Source organism: Lutjanus erythropterus, chromosome 6 (genome assembly GCF_056507025.1).
Source record: "Lutjanus erythropterus isolate fLutEry1 chromosome 6, fLutEry1.hap2, whole genome shotgun sequence".
NCBI classification, from domain to species: domain Eukaryota; kingdom Metazoa; phylum Chordata; class Actinopteri; order Lutjaniformes; family Lutjanidae; genus Lutjanus; species Lutjanus erythropterus.
In genome coordinates this window covers 16,509,578-16,536,684 of record NC_139322.1, presented here as the reverse complement: position 1 = coordinate 16,536,684, position 27,107 = coordinate 16,509,578, and the positions used below count along the sequence as shown (strand labels likewise).

The window sequence follows — 27,107 nt, the reverse complement described above, 5'->3', positions numbered from 1 at the left end:
AACGCACAGGCATTTTGCTCTTGGAGTGAATTAGACCACCATTTCAAGAAATAAATATTTAACATCTTCACAAATAGAATTTGAGACAATTTAATACTTTAATTAAAGAGATTTTAAGACTTTTTATTGGACCAGTGCATAGGATTTAAACAACTCATCTCATCCTCCCCTTCCAAGCGTTTAGGAGAACTTACAGTGGGCGTGATACGCAAAAGGCTGGTTCTAGAGCCAGGGTTTGGTTTGTTTGTTTGTTCTGGGCTACTGCAGAAACATGGTAGTGCAACACAGTGTCCTTGGTGGAAGTGGACCTGCACCTTCTAAGGTAACAAAAACAACAATTCTTGTTGTCTTATTATACCCGTATGAAAACACTTACTAATATATAGTCTATTTCAACTATATTCTGTCAATAGATCCCCTTAAATCTTACACACTGGACCTTTAAGGACCTGTAGCCATCCTGGTTAAAAACTTTAGACATTATGTCATCTGCATATCACATACATAGACGACAGACACACAAATAATGCTTGTATCTAAACAGGATGTCTGGAGATTCATAAGCGTGAAGTCTTCCTGTGTTTTCCAAAATTGGAAATCTCTTATGTGACAAGCGGCTGCACATTATTTGCATCTCAAATACGGAGGGAGCTCAGGTGCAGGCATGTTTTACTTTCAGTGTAATTGATGATCTTTAGTTGCAAAAAATGAATCTGTTTGTGCAATTTAGCAAGAAAAAGGGAAGTGTTAATCTTTACTTAGAAGATAAATTCTTCAGGTGTAATATTTTCCTTGCATGCTTGCTTGCAATTACACAGTTACTTCATGTCTTGCTTACTAATGTAGATCCTGGAGAAAGTTTTGTTTAGACTTAATTTAATAAGACAAGTGTTTATAGTCATCATTGAAACATGTTTTTATCAAAATTTATAAAATGTCCCAACGGTTGCTTGAAAAAAAACATCCAATTAAATGGACAAAGAATTTTCAAATCAGTGCATGAAGGGGCATAAAATGTGGTAATTTTAGTCTGTCACATTTTGAGTGCTATTAAAAAAAGGAGTAAAACATCAGTGAAGGCTTAAAGGGATAATTCAGATTACATGGACTGTAATGTAAGTGGAATTGTATGAGGTACATATTTATAGTCAGTGTATTAGCAACAAGAGATGGTAGTGGACACGCCTCTAGTTTGGAGAAGCAGCGAGGCAATATAGCGCTGTGGACAGAGTCAGCAACAAAAGGTATTTTAGCCACTTAAAAAAGATCTACCTTTACAGCTCAGTATCAGTTCAAATATATGATGCATTTGGAATATTTTCATTGCTTTACTTTGTCACAAGATAGTCTTTTCTGTCAGGAAATCACAATTAAATATGACTCTCTCCAAACCAACCAAACTCCACAGGCCAATTTAGTAATCTTACTTTTCAGAATACAGGAGCTGTTATAGGAGTTATTGTGTGACTTTGGTGAATCCAACCTATTATTTTAAAACACCTAAGTCACACAACAACACAAACTAATAGATCCAGGCAGCAGTAGACCGGCAACTCCTGTGTTCTGCATGGTAAATGACTGATTTTGCCTTCAGAGTTTGGTTGGTTTGGAGAGAGATATTTGGCATGTCTAAAGGCATTTTCCTTGCATAAAAAGCTGTCTGATGGCAAAGTAAAGTGGTGGACATATTCTAAGTATAAAATACACTGAAACTGATATCGAGTTTTTTAGTTGGACTGTTTTTTTTAGTGGCTAAAATACCTTTTGTTGCTGATCCTGTCCACAGCAGCTTCTCCATACTGTAGCCAATACAAGCACCTCATACGACCCCATTCGAAGAAATCAGAACTATACCTTTAATTCAAGAGTTCAATACTTAAAAGAGGAAAATAAGAAAATAGAAAGGAAACGGACAACCACGTTTACTCCGTTGTTGGAGATCGACTCTCCTTCCCACTGCATAGGTTGGAGGGCTGAGCGTGGGAGGAAGAGGAAGAACATGTTTTTAACCCAGGTGTCAGACTGTATATGTTCAGTATTTGGCAGCAGAGAGAGCTGCGGTAGATGTTGATGTTGTCGGAAACTGACACCTAAACACACACCTCCTATGTTACTCTTGTTGCTGCTCGGCAGCTTTGCTGAAGGTTTTACTGTACACGATGAAACTCCTGAGTCTATGATCGCATGTTCTCAGATGTAATTTAAGGTGCACCCAAGACTGCACGATAAATCATGAAAGCTCTTGGTACTTTTCCGTAAAACTGAAGGATTTTAATAGGGAAATATGTGAAAGTATAATTTATTTGACATATCCAAGAGATAGCAGAACCCATGGGATAGTAACACGGATAAGGCATTTTTCATTTCACATGAGCTTTAAATAACTTTAATTCACCTACAAAAAACACCGTCTAATATCAGGGTTAGGTGTGGAACTGCAGACAGCTGCTGGGCTGCTTTTTTTTTTTTAAGTGCAAGGTGTTGGTTTGTAGCCACTGTAATAGATCTCACTGTCACAACACAAGAATGGGCTTGGGTGATTCATGTGGACAATAAAGAAACTGATTTTATTCCAAGGCAAACATAGTTTGAAATTGCCCATACTGCATGATAGGATGGAGCCTGAGCTGAGATTTCTAAGTATTTCTATGTATCTCAGATTATAACAAAAACATGATATTTACATACAGATGAGTTAACATTTGCATAATGGCTCTCTGGATCACAAGAATTAAACTCAACCCGATGCATTTGATGGTGCAGGTGGGACGGCGTCTGCTGCGAGAGATTTGTGCTTCATTCTGTTTTAGTGTGATTACAAACCAAAAGCTGTTACAATGCAATTATATTCCAATGCAATCGCTGTTTGCAGCAGTTTAATTTTAAGGTTAGCCTGGAACGAGCGTCCCGATGCACTTTGTGATCATCGATAAAGAACTACAACGTCACGCCGTTCCAGCTCACAGAAGATCAAATTAACTGTTAAATTAACAAGCAAAGGAAAAAAAAAACAAAGCAAAACAAAATGGAAACTATGGCAGCCGTGTGAGACCAAGGTGTCAAAAATCTTGCTCCTGGTTTCCATAGCAACAGAGCTGTTGGTCTCATTACGGTTTCCACACTGTGTGTAATCGGGAGGTTTTCCAGAGAGCACCATTCATTGTCCAAATAACAAATGGCACCTTCATGCCCCCAGATAAATGGCAGATGATAATCTATCCAGACACCACAGAAACAACACATTTGTCATACAGGTACACACAACAGGCACACACATTGTAAAGGTGTGTGTGAGAGTGTGTCTGTGTGTGCTGCAAAGGTGCAGCTCTGTATCTACAATTACTGGCAGTTCTCATATTTGTTGGAGGAAGTGATGCTGTTTGTATCCTTGGCTACACTCATGGTGTATGTGATGATATTCGTACCTGGTGGATTTTTTTTTTACCTGCTGATATTTATAGATTTTTTGTTAAAAGGACAGTTCACCTGAAAATCAAAAATACATTTTTCCCCTGGCCTATCATCTACATTTTTTGGAGGGTGAGTTGCAGAAATTTTGGAGATATCAGCCAAAGAGGCATCTGCCCTCTCGCCAATATAATGAGACTAAATGGTACTCGGCTTGTGGTGCACAAGGCACCAAAAAATACATTTGAAAAATGTGACTGTGATTTGACCAGTTTCATGTAGGATCTACTTTCTCTCTGCAGCAAAAACTACCAGAACTACTCTAGAATCTAACGGTGCTACCTTCCCTCCAATAGAAACAAAGTAGTTCCTAATGAAACTGCTCATAACAAGGTCTGTGGATTATCTTGAGTAACTAGGTTGTGGTTTTTTTTCCAAAAGAGACACTGGATTTGAGTTTTCAAATGTATTTTTTCAGTGCTTTGAACCCCACAAACTGGGTGCCATTTAGTCCCATTATGCTGGAGAGAAAGTAGACATCTCTACGGCTGATATTTCCAAAACTCTGTTTTTGATTTTGGGTCAGACTGTTCCCTTAAAAGTTACGGTTTGTCTTTTGTCTTTGCTAAGTGTTTCATGTGTGCTTATTGTTTTGAACTGAATTTCACATCACAGTAATGAAAAGATGAGCATTAAAGGAAAACAGCACATTTTTCAAAGGAATATTTTGGCCTTTGAGGAAACTTGCTTACTAAATTTCTTGGCAAGAGGTACATGAGAAGATTGATACCACTCTCATGTCTCTGTACCAAATATGAAGCTGCAGCCCAGCCATATTGTGGTTAGCTCAACTTAACAAAAACCCGCCTGCCAGCACCTCTAAAGCTCCCTAATTAGCAAGTTATATCTTGTTTGTTTAATCCGTGCAAAAATTTAAGTGTAAAACTGAGAAGTTGTGGATTTTATGTGTCAGATTATTTCTTGGAGTAGCAGTCACTGTGACATTGCAAGGAAACCAGCAGTCGGTTTTTGTACGGATTAAACAAACAAGATATAACACACCAATTAGTGAGTTTTAGAGGCTCTGGTTTTGTTACTTTTGCACAGAGGCGAGCTAACCATTTCCTCCTGCTTTCTGTCCTGAAACTAAACTAAGCCAGTGGTGGACAGAGTACTGAAAATCTGTACTCAAGTACAAGTGCTGTTACATTACTGAAATACTACATAACTACAAGTAAAACTACTGTTGTTTAAAAAAAAAAATACTCAAGTATAAGTATAGTTGTAAATAGTAAGGTTGTTTTTGTCTTGTTTTTTCTTCTGTCTGTAGCCTTTATCATAGTTTTCATTAGCCCGTTTGGTAACAATCATTAACAAAAATGCAGATGTGAATATTCAAATTATTGATAATTGATCATTTACAATTATCATACAGTTGTCATGAATTGGGATTAGCTATAAAGAACAAAACTGTTTTTTGCACCAGCCTGTAAATGTTTACTTCTGCTGTTAAGCTGGGAATTTGAATATAGAGTCTGTGGGGACTGACTCGCTTTTGGAACCAACCTTAAGTGACCGTCCATGGAACTGCAGTTTTTGACACTTCCGCATTAACATCAGGTTCAGAGGTTGCTGCTTCTTTACTTCTACCCGTAAGCTAAGTTGCCGAGTGTAGCTTCACTTTAAAAGGACTCTAGTAGTATCAACCTTTTAACTCTTGGCAAGAAAATGTATGTATTTCACAAAATGTCAAACTATTCATTTAAAAAATGACGTGTAATTTCCTGTAAATAAATCAAATTATGTTTAAATTGAGCGTTACTCACCATAACGTGTGCCTTAAAGGTCTGCCAATGTGTTGAATGCATTTCTTTCCTTCAAAAACATTTGAAAAGATGATTTTTTAAAGCGTTTTAAATCTTGCATTGTTTCTATCAGATGGCGGCTAGCTGGAACTTTTTTTTCTCCTCCCTGCCTCTGCTGGCTCATTGCTGTGTTTCTTGACACATTACTGCCACCTGTAGATCAGCGTAATAGTGTGAAACCATCGGCGGGACTGTGAATCGCATCACTTTCGTGCATGTGTATCCTTGTGAACACGCATGAGACAAACAAAAGAGGAGCACACTCATTAAAAACGGCTCCATGGTGCTACAAGCCGTCACAAAGTCCAGAGGGTACCTTTAAGTCATGAATAAACTTCACATCAAGGCAAAAAGCACACTAAAAATATCACTAAAATGAATTCCTGTTCATTTCCAATATAGTTTAATGCTACGCCATTGTGATTTTAATGTAGGTTGTTACACACTCATTGTCTCAAAGCACCTTTTAAATCTGTCATATCTGAGCAGTTTTATAAGACAATAAAATCAGTTTAATAATCATCCCACTAGAATGTGTACCTTTCTTGTTGCATCTTGTTTGTAGCTCTCCGTGTAATTTATTTGGTTACTTGGCTGATATGTTGCTGAGAAACTGCCTTTTAGAACCATGTTGGAGAATTTTTAATCTTCTGGAGTTTTTAAAGCCATGGATCAGTACACTTCCATAATAAATCAAAAGAGCAGTTCAGTGTATTATCATTGCTTTTGTAACACCCTCACAAAATATGTAAGAGCCCTGAAACATTCCGCTTCTTTGTGGCCTTTGAAAGGCTGACTTGTATGTTGAGACTTTAGTTTGAGCTTAAATCATGAAACACCTCGGGGCCTTTTTGGATTGGAGATTTGATAGTTCTTTAGAGCGTCTGTATACCGCACTTTTCATTCTGATGACAAGATCATAAATAGAAATAGCCCTGCAAAGTCTAAAAGAGGCACTTTGCAATCCCAAATTCCATTCTCCTTCCTTATCATCACATATTTCATACCTCACTGGCTCCTGTATTAAAACATAATGTCTTCTGCATTCCACATTTCTTTATTTTTATTTCACTGAACAAAGGTAGGCTCTGTTGCCATGGTGACTTCAATTACTTTCAAGTATTAGAAAAGGCAATCCCTAGAAGAAATTGGCAGAAAGATGTTGTACAGTATTAAGTTAATCGTTTTTTTCCCCCCACTGTTTAATTTTTTCTTCATCTGCTTGCAAAGATTGCTTTTTGCTTTGTTTTTGCAAACAAGGTAACTTCATGGGAAGTATAATATAGTGATAAGTGGCCAGTGAATTATTATTCATCTCTGGTTTATTTTTCATCCCTGGTTATTATCTTTGCCAGGAGTAAGCCTGGGAGGATCATGCAATCATTGGCACGAGTGCATGATCAGCTGACCATGAGCTTGTCCGCAGCTAATCTCACATACTGCTGAACTGATCGGCCTAATTTTTTGTGTACATTCATGACTGTATGCTGAAGGACCTCTGTGATTCGGTTTTTTGAAAAACCTTTTTTATGGCTCCACGTCTGGGAGAGCCGTGGCCAGAGGCGTTATGTTTTTGGGTCATCCAGTTCCTGTGAATGTAATATTTTAAGAACACTTGGAGGGAATTTCTTCAAATTTAGAACAAATGTCCACTTGGACTTGAGGACGAGTTGATTACATTATGGTGGTCAAAGATCACTGTGACCTCACAGACGCATTTTTGAACAGAATCCATACACTAATCATGATAAAATTTTACACAAATATGTAACAAAGAGAGGAACTACTTACACATAATTAAATGAACTAAATGTAATTGCAACTCGCTACAGCCACTAATCAAAAATGTTGGTGATTACAAAGGGTTTACATCAATATTCTGCATTCTTCTCTGTTGTATTGTATTTTATTTTAACAATAAGCTGTAATATGTAGTATTTCCACTGTAAAATGTCTAAAAAAACACCACATTATATATTTTGTTGAGTTGTGTACTTACCGTATCCCAAATGTTTCCAACAAAGCATTTCCTGTAAGCCATTGCTAGGTAGTTGCTAGAACTTCAGTACATGTCAACTATGTCACAAAGTGAGGAAGAAAGTCAGCGAACGTGTCTAAACATAATATGAATAAAACTTTAATACATTATTACATTATTCATCCATGAATATGATTCCTGTCATGTCAGATAGACTTTCATCAGAGATGGTGGTTGTTTAAAAGTGAAGTAAATAAATCATATGATCCTTAGCTACTTCCTTATGTCATCAAACTGTATTTTGTTGCTGTTTTATTGTGAGAGAGATCCCTGGCGGCAGAACTTACATACTGCGTGGCAGTTGTGTTGCAGCATATTCATAATTCCTCATATTCAGTGTTACCTCTGGCTTATCTAACCTTCTTCTCCTGCACTGTGTGTCATCTCTCTCCCAGCTGGAGGAGCTTCAGTGGCCAGATGGGGAGCAGGAGGTGCCTATCTCTGTGTGCAGCCTGCCCTGCAAAACAGGAGAGAGGAAGAAGAGGGTAAAGGGCATGCCGTGCTGCTGGCACTGCGAGCTGTGCGATGGCTACCAGTACCAGTATGACGAGACCTCCTGCAGACTGTGTGCCTACAACATGAGGCCCAACCCTAACAGAACCTCCTGCCAGCCCATCCCCATCGTCAAGCTGGAGTGGCACTCGCCTTGGGCGATCATCCCCGTCTTCCTGGCCATGCTCGGTATCATCGCCACCATCTTCGTCATGGCGACCTTTGTGCGCTACAACGACACACCCATTGTGCGGGCGTCGGGCCGAGAGCTGAGCTACGTGCTGCTAACTGGCATCTTTCTGTGTTACATCATCACCTTCCTCATGATCGCCAAGCCTGACGTGGCCGTGTGTGCCTTCAGGAGGATCTTCCTGGGCCTGGGCATGTGCATCAGCTACGCCGCGCTGCTCACCAAGACTAACCGCATCTATCGGATCTTCGAGCAGGGCAAGCAGACGGTCACGGCGCCTCGCTTCATCAGTCCCACCTCCCAGATTGCCATAACCTCCAGTCTGATCTGTGTGCAGCTGTTGGGTGTGCTGGTATGGTTCGCCGTGGACCCTCCGAACACCATCGTCGACTATGACGAACAGAAAACCATCAACCCCATGCTGGCCCGTGGCGTGCTGAAGTGTGACATCACAGACCTGCAGATAATCTGCTCGCTGGGCTACAGCATCCTGTTGATGGTGACCTGCACCATCTACGCCATCAAGACACGGGACGTACCAGAAGACTTCAATGAAGCCAAGCCCATTGGCTTCACTATGTACACCACCTGCATAGTCTGGCTGGCCTTCATCCCGATTTTCTTTGGCACGGCCCAGTCAGCAGAGAAGGTGAGTCATTTCTTTCTTTTTTTGCTTCCTCTTCGTCTCTGTCACCACCCCTCTCTTTGTCTGTCTCCCTCCCTCCTCTGACAAATATCCCTTTCATTCCTTCGGCCCTGTTTTTATCTTGTCCAAACACATGCGCACATGCATATTTGTACAAACACAAACTGAAAACACAAACAGTACATAAAGGGAGCTCCCTCACAGACACACACACACACATTTAGTGGCTGTGTAAGTTATGGGTTCATTTTCTTTTGATTTCATATTCACAAGGCTCCGATGTGCATGGAAACCCACACTAGGACCACCACAGACAGAAATAGGCATAGAAAAGGCGGAGGAACGGTTGATGTTAAGCACCAGAATGCCTCAAATGCCTGAGGTGTGATACGGGTGGGGGTGCCGGCAGCTCCAGATGCCATTATCTCAGCTCTCACGCCTTGAGCTCAACATATACCATTGTGCCTTGTTCTGGAGAGGGAGACAAGCGTGTTGAGGAGGTGGAGGATGATGAGGATGAGGAGCTGGAGGAGGAGGAAGGCAGGGAGAAATGGGGGGTAAATAGAAGTTTGATTCAACACATTCCGTCTCTTGACAGCTGCGCTCTATTCAACAAAGCATTTGACATAGGGTGCTACTGGAGTTGATTGAGAATCTGACATTTTGACCTGATGTGCTAGTCATTGCTTATCTGGACGGCACCGGGCAGAATACAGATGCTTTCATCTGCCAGACTCATGAGCCACGCGTGCTGCTTTGCAGGCCACGCATACAAGATGGAGCGGAGGGGAAGTTTTCCACTGACAGAATATCGATGCTGACAGGAAAGTGTTACTCCTAACCTTTTGAGAGGCACGCCGTTCAATATCCTTCCTGCTAAGCTTCGGCGTGAGATGGATCAGAAACTGATTTTCCTCATCTCAATTTGCTGCTGATTTCATAGATGAATTACACCCTCAGCAGCGATTAGGAGTTCATTATGCTACTCGCGGCGACTAGCGAGGCAGTAATGTGTTTATCTTTCCCCTTTATGCAGTTAACTCTTTCTTCACACCAGCTCCTGACTCACACTCACCTCCAGTTCAGACCACACCGTCCTGTGTTACGGTGTTATGCCCTATGTGAGTGCGTTAGTGTTTACTCCCCAGACACTGCTGGTGTGAAGTGCGTTTGCATGTCTCGATAACATGCTTTGCAAAAGCTGCAATGTAGTTAAAGGTCCGGTGTGTGAGATTTAGGGGCGAACTATTCAATTACTTTGTTAAAAGGGCCAGATTTGAAAACAAGTAAAGAGCCTAGGGGCTGAACATTTAAATTTCTTATGTCTGACCTTTTTATTTTTCTCTACTTTACTAGATTTCATGATTAGAAAAGAAACATTATGTACAAAACTACGGGGAAAAACAAAGCACCTGTGTAATCCTAGATTAGACGTAGCTTGTTATTTTAATAAACACAATGTTGCATTTAATGTCTTTTTTCATGGAGTTTGACACTCTTAAATTCCCTCTGCTCAAACAGTCTTAGTCAAAACTTTTTAATAAAATAAGTGTCTCTTTGATAACAAAATACATTACCAATGAATGGGCTACTTAGCCTCTCTCTCATTTAAAGCAATTATTTTCATATTATTGTTTTCATGTTTAGAAATGATCAAAGAGCTGGATTAAGTTTGTTAAAGGGCTGGATTTGGCCCACGGCTGCCATTTGAATAGGCCCGATTTAGGGGGATTTATTGGCAGAATATGGCAGAAATTAAATAAAATATTGCTAAGTATGTTTTCATTAGTGTATAAGCACCTGAAAATAAAAATTGTTGTTTTTGCGACTGTAGAATGAGCCGTTTATATCTACAGACGGTGCAGGTCCTCTTCCATACAATTTGTTTATTTATACCAATGCTTATCAATACTCTTGATTGATTGACAGTACTTTCTATAGTTTGATACAAAAACTGGGGTTAAGGGCTATGGTCATCTCCCTATAGCTGAAAATATTAACAACCATTATCACTATCCCAGGTTGTCCCAGGTCGTCAGTTGTTTGCTCACACCAAGTACAAACTTTAGCTAGCTAGCACCGGAGGATTTATGCTATGCTAGCTGTTGAGAGAGAGGTAGAGGCAGAGAGAATCGCCTTTTTTGTTTGGCTAATGCATCGGCATCGGAGTGGGGAGGCTGCACTGAGGACATAACTTTTAACTGCTTCTTTAAAGCAGTCAAACACTCTGTGCTGCTTCAGATTTACAGAGTGCTATATTTCTGGTTTCTGGCATTACCCATTTACACGCATCTTTTTTAAAAAAATATATATTACATTTAGCTTCAATTTCCTTAGATTTAGTTAAGTGAGCCCACACTTTCGAGAGTTACACAACATCAAGGAATCTGAAAATGCCAGCTAGGTTAGAGTGAATTAACGTTGCATAAATGCTTACAGCAGCACTGTTTGTCCAGGACCTCATCAATATTTCGGTACTGACCACACAGGGAACACTACCAATTTATTATCGGCTCTTGATACCCATCCCAAGTTCTCTTACACGCTTGGAAGGGGAGGGTGAGGCAAGTTGGTTGTAATTTACAAGCTAATCGCTATATGTCACTAAATCCTACATACTGGTCCTTTAAGGTGAAGTGACACTATCTTATCCATTTCAGCAAGTTTTTACAATGAACACACATTCCTCACATCTATTAATGCAAGACATTGGCTCATAAAATTTCTTCATGAATACTTCAGTAAAAATGCAAGTTCAAAATAATGTATGTGGATCTGCATGTGAATGAAATGTTTGAGGCAAAATGTGATCCAGTGTGATGCATTCGACTCTATTCTCACTTTATAAGCACCTTGCCCTGTTGTGTTTTTAAGTGCAGATGTGGCTGAACACCCACACAGATGTAATCTCTCTCACCCCAGGTCATCCAATATCAAAAGATTTATGAAAACACTGAGATGATATGATGGCAGCTGCCAGCGATAAGCCAAAACAATTCAGATGACTGTTTGACCTCATGTTATTTTGTTGTGCCGTATTAGCAGAAGTTGTGACTGCACTGAGTGGAAATTCTTTAACTAAACACCATTCAGATGTACCCTTGTTTTCCACACCTGTGACTCCCTCTTCCCCTCCCTGTTTTCCCCATTCAGACTCATGTTGAGGGAAGCCATGCGAAAATGGTAACAAAAGATCACAGACATCCCTCCGCCTCCTGTGCACCTGCATGTGCTCACTCAACTACTCAACGCTCTCCAGTTAATTACTGTGAGAGTCACCAGCATTCAAATTCAGCTGTCCTCGGGCCTGGAGATCAACCGACTTTTGAAACAAACTCCAGGCCTACGAGTCATTATTCAAACACACAATGTAGAAGTAAGCAAAACAGCGTTAACCAGAGGAGTGCACTCAGTATAGTGCAGATCACCGGCAGGCACCACATGCTGAGGCACCTACTGCAATGCCACCACAACTGCCAGGTGCAACCAGCAGAGATTTGCAAGGGTCCACCAGCATTAACATGATCTCCTAATACGTTGACCCGAGCTGAAACAAGATTTCAAACTGAAGAAGATGTTGATTACTTGAATAATTTCCACTATGAAACATGCTGTCTTCACTTAGAGACTGTTTTTTACAGAGGAGTACAGAGGATAGAGAGCTCAACATTAGGATGTCACAGTGAAGTTGACCTTTTGGATATGAAATGTCACCACCTCATCATTCTTGAGTTATGGCCAAAACTGTGTTCAGTGAGGTTACCTTGACCTTTGACCACCAAAACCTAGTCAGTTCATCTTTGAGTCCAGGTCATCATTTGTGCCAAATTTGAAGAAGTTCCCTCAAGGCATTCTGAAGATACAGCGTTCACAACAGTGAGATGACCTGGCCACAGCTGGTGTGGAGCCATAAAAAAAAAGCTTTTTCAAGGGTTTTCCAAAATTGTGAATCACAGACGTCCATCAGCATACTGTCATAAATGTGCATGAAAAAAAAATAGGCTTATCAGTCCAGTACTGGGCAAGATTGGCTACAGGTCCATGGCTCATGCATGCACTAGGGATGGGCATTTTCAAACCAAAATGCTATTCGATATTCACTGGGAACTATTTGACAAATTATTTGAAAATCAACCCCACCACACCCGTTACAGTCACAGCATCTGTCACCCAAATTTACATAGTTCAACAGTGCCCAAGCCTCTGGGAATAACCACATTAGCAACATAGTAGCACCAACTGCACCAGGATAAACTACGGATTAAACACCAAAACAACACAAAACTTAAAGATTTGCAGTTTGAAGTCAGGTCACAACAGCTGCTGTTTATCCATCCCTGCGCTTGAACCGATACTGGCAGGTGCTCATTAAGAAAGCAGTCAGACGGAGTAAAATCCGCACACACGTTTTTGTCCACTCAACTCTTCTGTCCTCTGAGGCTGGAGGCAGATTTTGCTGCTTCTCTGACATGGTGTCAGTTAGTTTGGAGCCAGTAAATGTTCAGTAAACAGCCTGTCATTCTGAAATAAAATATATCAGGGACTGCAGATGTCCTGTCAGCGATACTACCTGGGCCCGTAATAACAGAAGATCGGGCAGTGTCATGTTATTTCCGGGTGCTGGTAAAACAAAGGAAACAAACAAGGGAAAATAGATTTTGAATGACAAAATGAATCATTCATTTTTTTTTTATAATTTAATTACTATTTGAATATTTGAAAATCATGACCCATCCTCAGCATACACACACTCACTCACTAACACACAGAAGCGATTGCATGATCCCCTCCAGGCTTACATCTTGCACAGATAATTAAGCCACAAAATCTGCGCATTTACATTTTACTTTTTGGGTAAAGGAGCTAGTGATATACTCAACAAAAATATAAAAGCAACACTCCTGTTTGCTCCTGTTTTTCATGAGTTTAAGTAAAAAACCTAAAAAATCTCAGACTTCCACACACAAAAAAAAAATATTTCTCTTAAATTTTGCTCACAATTTCATTAAAATCCATGTTAGCGCTTCTCCATTGCCAAGACAATCCATCTACCTGACAACTGTGGCATATCAATATACTGATACTACATAGTGCAGTTGAAAAATAACATTTATTAGGTACTGAACTATGGCTATTTCACAGATATCAGTTTTTTTTTTCCAAGGAGTCCAAAGTCATGACCTGCCCTACTCTGCCTCTGACTGGGGTTAGGGTGGTAGGGTGTAGTGTTGTGAAATTTGTGAACAAAATTTAAAAAAAAAACCCTTTTTGCACACAGAAGAAGTATTAGATTTGTTACTTCAACTGATGAAAAATGGAAGCAAAAACAAAGTGTTGCGTTCATATTTTTGTTGAGTGGCATATTTAAGGGATTACTGAACATGAGAAGTCTCTTATTCTGTCTTTGACCACAAAACTCAATGTTTCTTGCGGCTCAGAAGAGACCAGTGACGATATGATGAAACATTTTTCTTGAGGCACAAACACCCACAAGATGCAGTCGCGCTACAGAGGAGGGCTGTATGTGACGAAAACTTACATACCTCGATACATGTTTGGAAACCACTTAGGTTCTTGTAAGATGTCTCCTGTACCCACAAGCCCTCTTAAGGGGAGGCCGTGCTGCCAAGTATCATTAGTGATGACAAACTACACTTTACAAAAAAACTTTCTCATTCTAGCTTTCAGCAGGTAAAATGGAAATTGCGACTTCTAATCCTCCTGCCTCTCTGCAAGCAACTACACTTGACGGGAGTTGGACCTGACACTTATTTTGGAGATGTGGAGTCTTTTGAAAATAATATGAGAAATTCCCCTGCCTATCAGTTGTTTTTATGATTGAAACCTTGAAAAGATTGCACCAGAGGCAGACTGCAGGCAAAAGGCTAAAAACTGGTCACGACAAGTAGTGGAAAGACAGAAAGGCTGTAGTTTTTATTTTGAAAAATAGATGTTGAACATCCCTCAAGATGAAGAGGATACCATCACCTGCTGGGCCTGTATTTATTTACCCAGCGGGAAAGAGTATGACGTTGCTGTTTTACAGCACTCAGAGCCACAAAGTAGACCTATTGTACTTTTTCTTCACACTTATCTTTTTTTTTATTTTTTTGGTAGCTACTTGTCAAAGTAATATATGCACAAACATGCTGACAAAATTAATAAACAGCTTAATCTTATGATATTTACCAACACGCCATTTACATAGTAGACTTTAAGTAAACACTGAAAAGCCACTCGTCTCGGCTTAAAAACATGCATGCAAATTAGAAAACAGTTAATTTTCCTCAGCTGCATGAAATTATCATATTGGTCCCATCCAACCACTTCGTTTTGCAAAACATGGCATATTTTGCATGTATTGTTCAGTGTTCACTCACAGTAATGATGTTGGAACCCGTCTGTAGGCTGCGGCACCCGCCTCTCCACAGAGAACGTCTCCTACTTCATGTTCCCTATAGGCTTGAAGAGAAAATATATTTCTGTTATGTCACCCAGTCTTAGGAAATATGCCGTAACAAAATGAACACATCTGCTCTGCTATAATTTGAAATAAATAAATAACAAATAGGATGTGAGAGAAGATTTTGTAATTAAGTTCAGATATCCTTCAAGACAGTTAAGTAGTTGAGGGGGGTATAATTATGTTCAAATACAAATTTTATTGCACTTTCACTAAGTAATCTCGTCTTACACCTTATCGTAACGATCTCACCTCATGAAGATAATGAGATCAAAGTTTGATTCAAGTTATCAAAGTTTGATTCATTCCTGCCTAAACTGTTGGCTCTGACAGAATCGTAACTGTTGTAAAGCTGATTTTTTCCCACTGCAAAAAAAAAAAAAGTGGAACGTTGTGAGGAGAATGGTTCAGCAGAAACAGCATGTGTTTTCTACACCGGCACAAAGTCAGTGACAAAAATTACTCTGTTTTTGTTGAAACACTATCTTTTAATAAGGTTCCTGTCTTCGAGCGTTACCAAAACATCTCTGCTCTCACAGACTGTTTCTGCCTGAACAGGTTACAACACCTCTGGAGCAAAATAACAGCTGAGATAGGAGTCATTTTATACGTTAAAGGAATAGTTTTATTTGAAGGAATATGAATTGAAGGAGTAAGGAATAGGATTATTTGAAGTGAGGTTGTATGCAGTGCTGAGCAATAGTCTGTGTATTACCTACAGTAGATCAGGGCTGGGATGATACTTATCTTCTGATTCAATACTGTCATGATACTGGCGTGCCGAGGTGATACATTCTTACGTATTGCGATTCTAGTATTGTTGTTTTTTTACACTTAGAGAGACTGTGCATCATGACTCATATTTCTGAAAACGATGCACATCACGTCAGTCTTTCTGATTTTTATTTCAGCAACATCATAAAAGTAGAAAAATAATTTTGAAGACAACTTTAGCTGTTCTCGCTCATTAAGCTGGTGCCATAAGAAAACAATGAATAAAACAAGTCCAAAATCAATAAAGCCCCTGAAAACTGCACACAGCAGAAATAGATTTTAAATCAACATTCCTTCACATATGCAATTAAACTCTGAAACTCTGAATTTTGAGTTAGTTTTGACCCTTTGAGGTTGCTGTAGGAAGTCAGTGTGGAGCATTGAAGCCTGAGCAGCAGACTGAGTTTTCAGTGTAAAATCAGCAGATATTAGTTTGTTTTCACAGATCACAGGAAATGTATGCCTTAAAGTTTGAGCACCTCATTTCATGTTAGGCATGTGGAAAAAAATGGATCCATTGGTCAAGATCACCATAATCACATTTCTGTTAGCACGCTAATGGTAATTCTCATCATGTGTTAGCCTCAAGCTAGCTGACTAAGTGCTAGTTATTTATATATATCAAAAAAACTGATTTAGCAATCAACAAATTGTTTCAGGAAATTGTATAAAAAAGAATCACAATACTTTAGAGAATTCAACATTTTTCTCCAACCCCTATAATAAATGGAGAAACAGAGGGAGCACCAATATGTCAGCAGTAAAATGTTTTTTTAACCACTTAAAAAAAGGTCCCCAAAAAAAAAACAATATCAGTTTAATTTTGCAATATATTTAGAATATTTTCTTACTTTAACTGATGAGAAATTGCTGTTATATAAGTGACATATCACTCTCTCTCGCTTAACGAGACTCCTTTTGCACAATCAGCCATTTTACCTCGCAGAACATCAGAGTTGCTGGTCTACCACCTGCCCTGATCTGATCTGTCTGTAGTTGACACTTCAACTTTGATGAATCCAAACTAACCCTTTAAAACAGAGAAGTCACACAATAACACCAATGAACTGATTTTGCCAGTGGAGTCTGGTTGGTTTGAAGAAAGCAATACTTTACATATAAAATATATAAAATGGATTCCCATCAGAAAAGGTTGTGTGACAGGAGGGTAAAGCTATGAAAATTTTAATATAGTGTATATTTAAACTGATATTCATTATTTAGGTCTTCCTTTTTGGGTCCTTTTGTTGCTGACCCTTCCCACAGCAGTACATTGCTTAGCTTTCTACACCAGCACAGCATGTTCTCATCCAAACTCGTCACACACCGACAAAATGTCACTGCCCCCCTGCATCTGATACTGAAGAAGAAGGCACCCTTTGGCTGCTGTACCTGACAAATTCAGAAGGCACAACGTTAGCTGCAATATCAGCAGTTTGGTTAGGTTTAAGCACAAAAAAATACTTGGTTAGGTTTGGGGTTACCATGACTACGAAAGTCACGTGTCCCTGAAGCAACTAACAACATGAAAGTCACATGACGTATGGACACAAACCCCGGTCTCCTGGGTGAAAGTCCTATGTTTGTTTGTCCACCCCACCTCGTCCCCATGTGGACTCGCTCTCTTTTTATACTACGTCAACAGCCCTGGGCGTCTCATACAGCAATTTACATTGAAGTCACTTGAAAAACCTGGTGCATCAGTTTTAACCACGAACAGATTACCATCCATGTCTGCATGAGTCGTCAACGGGCCGTGACATTTTGGTATCTGGCGAGTTGGGAATGAGACCGGGCTGGTCACTCTGGCTGCTTCTCCAAACTGGGGACAACCACCTACTGTAATAAATTGACTGGAAACTCATGCAACCTCATGTCACATAATCCCAACTATGCCACAGAAAGAAAAATGTTATTGCTACTGCTTTTGGACCACAATTGTGCCACACTTAGTCAGCACTAATTTCCAATTTTGAGATGCTTTATAAATATGAACCCTGATTAGAGCAACAATCATATCATTATACACACCGGTACAGACAATGTACAGTATATGGAAACATCAAAAGTGACTTCTTCGGGTTGTTTTTAACTATTTATGACCTGCTCGAACACACGCACAGCTTTGTCACAACCTCTTCATCTACCAATCTTGAAGCCCGGTAATGGGGACCTCCTGTGCAGAGTCAAAATGACAGCAGGACCATCCACACACAGAGCAGTGTCTCCAATATGGAATGGGGCTTTGCAGCACAAAGCCAGACAGAGTTATTCATGACATGAGCCGGGCTAGAAAGTAGGCCACCCAAAACAACAAGAGACATCCAGGTAGTTGAGAGGAGACTGCAAATCCCCTGGATCCATTATTGAAGGCATTCTCTGACGGGGCAGAGAGCATCCCAATTGTCACTTACTGAATCAAGTCCTTATAGCTGCTGTGTGCATTTATAGTCCTCAACCATACCCAACTAAATTGCTTTTGCTGTAAGTATATCCCTGGTGGGTATAATTATGAGAATTACTCTCAACAGCTTTTTGTCTAAATGGAAGACATGTCGTTTGTCGTGGCTGGATGTTGGCATTTGGCTCATCATTGAGATGTAAAATTCAAATGCAAGCGTTTGATTCCTGATGAGGACGTTAATAAATCATTACCGCGGCTATAAATAGAGAGTTGCCAAGCAGTTGTGAAAATGACTTCATGTATTTATTTATGTTAAAGCAACAGGAATTAATTATGAATGTTCTGTGACAAGCTAAACATTCGAGCGGTGGGTGAGAGGGGCTACGAATTTGGGTCAAGCTCATCGAGAGGCACAATGAGAAACCCTGTCTCGCTGATTAGAGACAGTAAGGAAAAGGATTTGCCTTGGCGTGCTTGTGTGTGTGTGTGTGTGTGTGTGTGTTTATGCGCATGTGTGGCTGTATTAGAGGCAGTGAAAGCCTACATATCTACATGTTTTTTGTCTGTTTTGTGTGTGTGTGTGTGTTTGTTTTTGCTTGTGTGTGATGAGTATGAGTAAGCACCTAATGCTTATTACTGCTCCTGAATCAACTCTCCTGCATGGTCAATAAATCAGTTCTGATAGGGTCAGCATTGCAGCGTCTTTGGTATCAGAATCTCATTAAAAGCTTATTCCAGCCGTGTTTAGTGAGCTCCCACAAAAACTCTATAGTGTTGCTATGGATACCAGACAGGTTAACAACTACCAAACATGGAAGCACACAGAGCACTGAGCTGAGATCCTCTGGTGATTGTACTTGACGCCACATGTATACACTCCTCGCAAACGCTTTGAGCCGTCGCTCTAATACCTTATCATAAACGCTGCTAATTCACGGCTCAGACACGAGAGAAAGTGCAACATTTCCGCTCTCCTCCAGCTTCATGTGACACAGAACAGGGTGCACCGAGAGCATTGTGATATTCATACAGTTATTAATGCATGGTGCACCAGCCAGATCACTGCCTCGGCTGCTGCTCCTCAGAGAAACAGGAGGGGTTGGAGGGAGAAAGAAGGAGCGCTTGAGTGTATTGGCATGTTGATGATATCAGGCATCTGAATTATTGGTGGAGATTGGAAGACAAAAGCATGACTGGCATGTAAATGAGAAGTCTTGTATGAAAGAAATTACCATTAGTCGTGCTATTTACCAAGTAAAACTGTATGCAAATGGTGACATTTCCTCCCCTCGCGCTGAATCAGTGAGCATTTCGCTGCTCTGCAGATACACTGTGGTGGCTAATGTGTTTACAATTGTATCCTCTCTCCCCCGTCTGCAGCACCAGTGCCTGACTGGAAGGCAGTACATATAAGTGACATCTGATGCTTTCGAGTGCAGTAGATTAGTGAGGAGGCTTTGGTTATCCACTCTTGAATCTCCTCTTGAGGTGATTCTTTCTCCTCCAAGACCCTTAAATGAAACAAGAGACTCTTTGCGTGTCTGCTGAATTACTGCCTTCACTACCTCTTAGTGAAATCACTACCTTTTAATGAACTCAGTATATAAGATTCGTGTGAACCTAAATCATAGCATTATATAAGCTTGCTATTACAGTTTGACAATGCAAAAGGTGTTATGTAAGCCCCGAAAAGGAATGTCGTGGAGGAAGCATTTGAGAGAACGTACCTATGTCGGGCTCACATGAATGGCAATCTTATGAATGATCTTACCACTTTAACACAGTGAGAGCCTGTCACAGGCTGGACTCGACTGCGTGCAAAGCTGCAGGGAAACAAATGTGGACCTGCTGTACACTGCAGATGCAGTTTTCTTAGCCCGTGCAAGAAGTCTTCTATTGTACTCGAGAAGGAATTTACATTAAAATGCAGCCGAGCGGCTACACAAATAGTTAGTGGAGGAAGAGGCGGCTCAGATTGTTCTGATGAATGCTCGAGTGGTGAGATAAAACATCTGCCATGAAGGGAAAGGAGAGGTGACTGTGACGTGTCACGGACAGCACCTCGCCACGACGGTGTGGCCTATCAATCTAGTCAAGGGTTCCGGGTGGACGGGCTGGTAGAAAGGAGGCCATGCGAGGACATTTTGATAAAGTCATGGTGATGCTTCTGCTATTGTCATTAATACGCTTGAACCGTCTTTGACTTGACTGAGTAGCTGCAGGTCAGGCTTTAATAAATGCTGCTGGATTATGTTGCTGTACGCATGGCTGCCCCTTTCCCCACAGCTACACTTAGCAAATAACCAGACCACCTACATATCCGATACAAATGTTAGATTAACAAAAAAAAAAAGAACAGAATTATCAGCTATTATCAGGAGGTTTTGTTTAGTCTAAAAAACAAACATGTCCTGTAGTGATGCAGATCCTTTAGTTGGGACATTTCTCTGCACTCCAGGATTTTTTAAAAAGGACAATGACCAATGAACTTTTTTTCGCTAGATGCTCATATTTTGTTATCGGGCAAGGGTTATTATTAGGTTTTGCCTCATCACTGCGCTCAATAGTGTGACTGCTCTGTAATTGGCCACAGATGTTTAGCCATCGTAGCTGTCTTGTCTCTCATTTTTCTCGATGAGGGTTTAAATGCTGCTCCTGACTAAATCGCCCGCCTCATAGAGCTGCCAAATCAATGTTCATACCTACACAAAAGTCTAGTCTATTCACATTATGTTTGCTGCTATTCCAGTTTGTATTAAAAATCACTTTTTACACTTTTGGGGTCATCTAAGGAACACAGTTGTATTTGTCTGCTTGCAATTGGAAAGTGAGAAGGCCCCTGTCCTTTATTGAGGGGGTCCAGGAGGTGATGTCAGTGCTGAAATTAGAAAAAAAAAATCTAATATTCTGTGTGTGGATCGTATCAAATATTAGTTGAAACATGGCGTCCGTTTATGAGATATGTTGAGGTTCTTTCATTTCTTATAAATTAATAAACTGTAACTGTAGTATATATGGTCGACTGAAACTGACAATGTTCCTCTTAAGATGTTTGTATTATTCTGGATGTAGAGTTGTATTTTATTCACTATTTAACCATTTGTTTGTTTATTTTTATTTATTTTTGTATGTTTATGACGGGAGAATGTGGGAATTGGGGGAAGGGGGCTAGAGGGATAGAATATATACATATCCATATATCACAATGAATATGTTTTATAAAAGGCTGCAACTTTTGCAACAATTATTTTCATTTGATTAATCTGTAAAAATGAAAATTGTTAATGAGTGTTTTTGCTAAAGAAACCAAAAGATATTCATATTTTAGAAGCTGGAATCAGAGTTTGTTTGTTTGTTTTTTTTCGCTTTTTTGTTAAAAACTGACTGCTGATTAATTTGATATTTGACAACTAATTGACTGTTCACTGCAGCTCTTGGAAAATACCATTAAAAAGAAGTTTATAAAATAATAATTTTGTTTCCTGTTTGTGCTTTCTTCCAGCTGTACATTCAGACAACCACCCTGACCATCTCCATGAACCTCAGTGCCTCAGTAGCACTAGGCATGCTCTACATGCCCAAGGTGTACATCATTATCTTCCACCCTGAGCTGAACGTGCAGAAGAGGAAGCGTAGCTTCAAGGCTGTGGTCACAGCTGCCACAATGTCATCGCGTCTGTCCCAGAAGCCCAACGAAAGGCCCAACGGAGAGGCCAAGACTGAGCTGTGCGAGAACCCTGCTGCTGACCCCATGAGTAAGTAACCCACCGAGAGAAGCACAAAGCCCCAGAGCCATATACATATGTATGTACCAGGAAGTAAGCTCATTTAACTTTACATAAGTTTGTATAAGGAACTTATCCACAGACCTATATTACCTAATGCTGGTCGGCACAGCCCCACTTTTGATAAGCAGCAGAAGCAACGGTGCAGGAGGCTTAGCGACGTTCCACTGTGGATAGGGTCAGCAGCAAAACTCATTTTAAGCACCTAAAAAAAAATCAATATTAGTTAAAGTTAGGGCTGGGAACTGGTACTTAATACCTTTAAGGTATCAGCTGAAATAATTCAGAACTAAGTAGTATTAAAATGTCTTCAGTCAAGCGATGCCTGCCTTTGATCCTTTTTGTACTGAGAGCTAGAAAAAACAGGACTATTTGTATAGCTTGTCCCCAAAACTTTCCAAAGTATGGATATATTACATGCCTGTGGTTTCTGAAAAAAAGTTCAGTGTCACACAATAACACAAACGAGCTAACTAATCAAGGCAGAGGTAGACATTAAACCAATGGTGTCTGGTGGCTTTGGAGAGAGCGACGTGTCTAATATAACAGCACCTTCCAGCAAGCTATATCTATGGAAATTTTCTAAATATAAAAAACATTGCTTAGCTTTCTACACTGGTACTCCTGCTGCTTCTCCAAACTGGGGCGTGCTGACCTCCATCTAATGTAGATAAATCCAAACCAGCCATTTAAAGGGCAGCATTCAGTAGTTAGTAATTTGTAAAACACAACATGACAACCTTTTGTTTGGTCACACATAGCCAAAATTTATCACTGTACACTGTGCAATGATCAAGCCATGTTATGCACCAGTGTTTGTCAAACTGGCCGTGGGCACAGTGACTGTCCATTTTGTCGACAGTGAAACAGTTAAGCTCATATAGAGATCAGGGTTTCATACAGACCACAAAGACGGAGTTGAGAGATATATAGATATACAGTTGGTTTTAAATCTTTTTTTTCCCCCCAAGAATGGTGAATAAGATGTTTTACTATTCTTCCTGATATTTCCTTTCTTGTATTAGAAAGTCCTGTTCCTGCAGTTTAATTGGATGGCTACTTGGGTAAAAAGTACGTATAATATGCTATAGAATAGACCTGGTTATCTCAATTCTTGATTAATGGTTAGACCTTTAGACCGAGTGCACGGTGGTGAGCATGAAAGAAGATAGGAGGTTTGCTCTGTGGGGAGATTTGAAGAAGCAGGGTTTTGTCGTTGGGAATGGTGGGAGATAATCTGCCTCTGGAGCTGTGTGTTACTCATACCAGCCTTCATCTGAAACGGCAAGCATGATCCTGTTAGCAGAGATAATACTGGGCATTAGTAGGTGAGCGGAGGAGCCTACATACCTCCATAGTTAGCTGATGGAGTGTTTGTTTTGGGTGGGAACACCAACACTAGAAATCGTTTTTACAGCTTTCAAACCAATGTTGCCATGGAAGCTCTTTGCTCTCCTCTCGTTGTCAGGATGAAGACAGGGATGATTGACAGCTCATGCAAATCACACATCACAGGCTCCAAAGGCCTCCTCTCCCGCAACGCTTCTAATCACACAGAGCGATCATGGCACCCACAGGTGCACCAGCCCCTCAACCCCTCTTTGAATTACGCCTATGAGATGACAGATTTTCCTGGGAATTTCTCCAAACACCCGAACAGTTGTCACACTCATCTGTCATGAGCAGAATAAGCTTGCGTATGTGTGTACGCGTACAAACTGCGAGAGTGCAACTGTGCGTGCGGTTTTCAGTGTGTGTGTCTGTGTGTGTCTCAGTGTGTGAGTTATAAATCAGAAAGCTGATGCAAGTGTATCAGGGGATGGGGAGCATATCCTTGCCAGTCACACATGTGGCTCAATGAGCAAATACTCTGCATTGAGGGTGAAACCTTAACATCTGTCGCAGCAGCACATCAAAAAGTCCCTAAGCATGGCACGCGGTCTCTGGGAGGCCCTCCCAAAAGTGCACCGTGTCATCTGTTCTGTGTGTCTCTCACCTTCTGTCTCTCCTACACGGATGTCTTCTCGCCTCGTCTCCCCCTCCCCGCACACTCTCGCCTTCTCTTGCCCTTCTTTTTTAGCGGCAGGAGAAGTGACATTTATTAATGGCGAATTTATGTGCATGACCGCCCCGAAACCTGAACTGTGCCTCGACCATCCCTCGAGACTGTCCGTCAATTCCTGTAACCATCAGAGCGCCAAATACCTCCCTTTCAGGGCCCATCAGCTCTATATGAGATGGCTCGGAGTGATTTATAGGATTAAGAGCATTAGCACTTCTGCAGATTTACATTGGTATTGATATGGTGTCATATCTTCATGATTACAAGACAGGGGTTGTGTCCGAAATGACTCAGTCAGTCACTACTCCCTACTCACTATAGAGAGATTTATATGTAGAGGATTATATAGTGAGCTCTCAATATAGCCAAGAAAAAACACTTTTGGACACTAGTCTGTGCTGTCATTGCTGTTTTTCTTTCAGCAAAATGAATGATATTATATGGTGCTTAGTTAGTGACAATCGGTTGTACTGGTGTTGTCAAAAGTATTGATTTATTGATACATAGATTGTGAATATTTTAAATGGTTTCAAAGCTCATTTTCCACTGCGCTTTCCTGCTCTCTCTTCTGTCCGACAGTGAGTTGATGTGCACACCGCTGCACTGCCCACATAGTCCCACCTTCTTTGACTGTGGTCAGAATATACTATTAACTTTACTAAAGGTAGAGTCAGTAGGATTTGTCCAAGCTGTTCTTAAACGCATCACAATGTCAAATACCAAAAATTGTGGGCTGGTGAAACATCCTGAGCACAGCAAAAAGAAATTAGAAAAAAATAGGAAACAGTCAGAGTGCAAGGACTCTGCAGATACACACACTTCTAGTGGGTCGTAAGTGATGATTGTAAAGGATTATGTAATATGAGTATATACATTGTTTTTTAGGGATATGTTATTAGTTAATTACATAATTTAGTTATTTTTAAAGAAAAAAGAGAAAAAAAAGGTTTGGTTTCTCATTGTCAAGTTACAGACTTTAGAGAAAAAAGTAAACTTTTATGTCCTCAGTGTTATATTAGTTTTTCCCTGTGGTATCAAAAATGACATATCATGACAACACAAGATTGTACACTACTTTTCACAATGCATTGTGGGATACTTTCAGTCCACTATGCAGTAGGGGTGTAAAGTTTAAGCACAATAACAATTAGTTTGATATCTGCTGATATCACAAAAATCTGCCACATTACGATTGGATTCAATTCATGTGCATTTAAGACATTCAGCTACATTTATGTCAACTCAGTTACATTCATGACATCAAACAAAAAGCAACTAAATTATGATTTGACAATTTTATGACTCAACTCTTCTAGACATTTGTGACACAGAAATGCCATGGGAATTTCAAAATAAAGGTGTATCTTAAAAATGATTGTGGTGTAACGGACTCTCCGTGGTTCAGCCTGCATGTGATCTGCGGACCAAATTTAACTATCATTGTGTGAAATAGTTTTACTGCCGCTGTTGCATTTTAAGTAATAATTCTCTAAATCTCAATGCAGAGTTGCAGTGAACAGACCAGACAGATGCACGCCGTTTTACTCTGAAGCACAACATTGTGGGGTAGAGAGTTAAAAACAACAACAACAACAAAAAAAACAACTGGGTATGATTGTCGTCAGAGAAATAGACTGTAGGATTGTGATATTTATTGTAACTTTGGCGATGTCTGCTGTCTTAACTTGAACACACAGGCAGCTCTGTGTCTGCCTGTCTGTGACACAGGCTTCAGTGTTGATTGGCTATTATTTGTGACTTAGAACCAATTAGACAGTGCTGTGGGCAGGACCACAGAGTGCAGTAGTGTATATACTATACTATACAGTGTATAATTACCTATTACTCGTACTATATTGTACTACAATACAGTAGTGTATACTGAGTAGAAGTATACAGATTATTATTATTATCATTTATTTATTTATTTAATACCATACAGTTCTATGGTGCGACTACAGAGAGAGGCTGCTACATCAAAGCCAACTGCATTTTTAAAATAATTTAATCCTAATCCCACCCCACACTGCTGCTTGGAGGAGTCACGCCTGTTGTGTCTGTTCATATGAGTGTGTAGGTACAGTGTATAACAATCTGAACTGTGTGAACTGTGTTTAAGTTTTGTGATCCTTTGCACCCCTAAAAGATGACGATATAGATCAACATATTCACTTTGCATCAACCATATTGGATAGCTGTATCATTACACTCTTACTGTTTAGGGTATAATCATTCTCACTAAACATCTGGACAGCGCTAAAAAATGATGAAAAATAAACTCACTATGTACTGGACTATATAACGAGCAGTGAGTGATTTTGGATGCAGCCAGAAGGATTTAACCTGCAAATCAGAGATTCTGAAATTCTTCGCCATCTTGTACTCCCCCCCGATACAGATCAATCAAAACAGGCACATGTGGACGACTAAATGCTTTTCAGATCAATTTTTGTTAATTAATGATGAAGACTGTGGGACGAAAACAGAAAAGCGGAGGAGAAAAAATGAGAAAAGTTATGGTATGAGATGGATAGTCAGCTATCGATATTACAAATTAAGATGACTGTGGATGTAGATGTCTCAATCCCAGACAAGTAAACACACAAACAAACACAAACACACACACACACACACACACACACACACACACACACACACACACACACACACACACAGAGCGTCTCACTCAAAAACAGACTGATGTTACTCAAGTCTATTTATGGTTAAACAGGAAGAATCTGTTGTTACATTTACTTATGTTTTATTCATTCGTTCTTGCTGGCCAAGACTACAAAATGCAGCTGTAAAGAAATGGTGCGACTTTAATTGCATGGCCCATGGGAGTTGGTCGCCATAGCAACATTAAAGCAGTAAGACGGGAATTTATAGCAATGTCTGTGATTAGGAAAATGCACGTCGCCCTTCTCTCTGCCACACAGAAAGGACAACACACCTACAGATACATGCATCCTTGAACGTC

General features: G+C 40.2%; 1 protein-coding gene across 1 annotated transcript in view; it reads left to right on the top strand.

Annotated features, from left to right (window-relative positions):
• The window catches only part of LOC146325094 (metabotropic glutamate receptor 7-like), a 106,880-nt gene that overhangs the window by 78,326 nt on the left and 1,447 nt on the right, over positions 1-27,107 (top strand). Inside the window, exons 8-9 of the mRNA XM_084720900.1 lie at positions 7,707-8,642; positions 21,783-22,035. Of these exons, the coding sequence (XP_084577026.1) occupies positions 7,707-8,642; positions 21,783-22,035 (1,189 nt within the window). The remainder of the gene's footprint in view (positions 1-7,706; positions 8,643-21,782; positions 22,036-27,107) is intronic.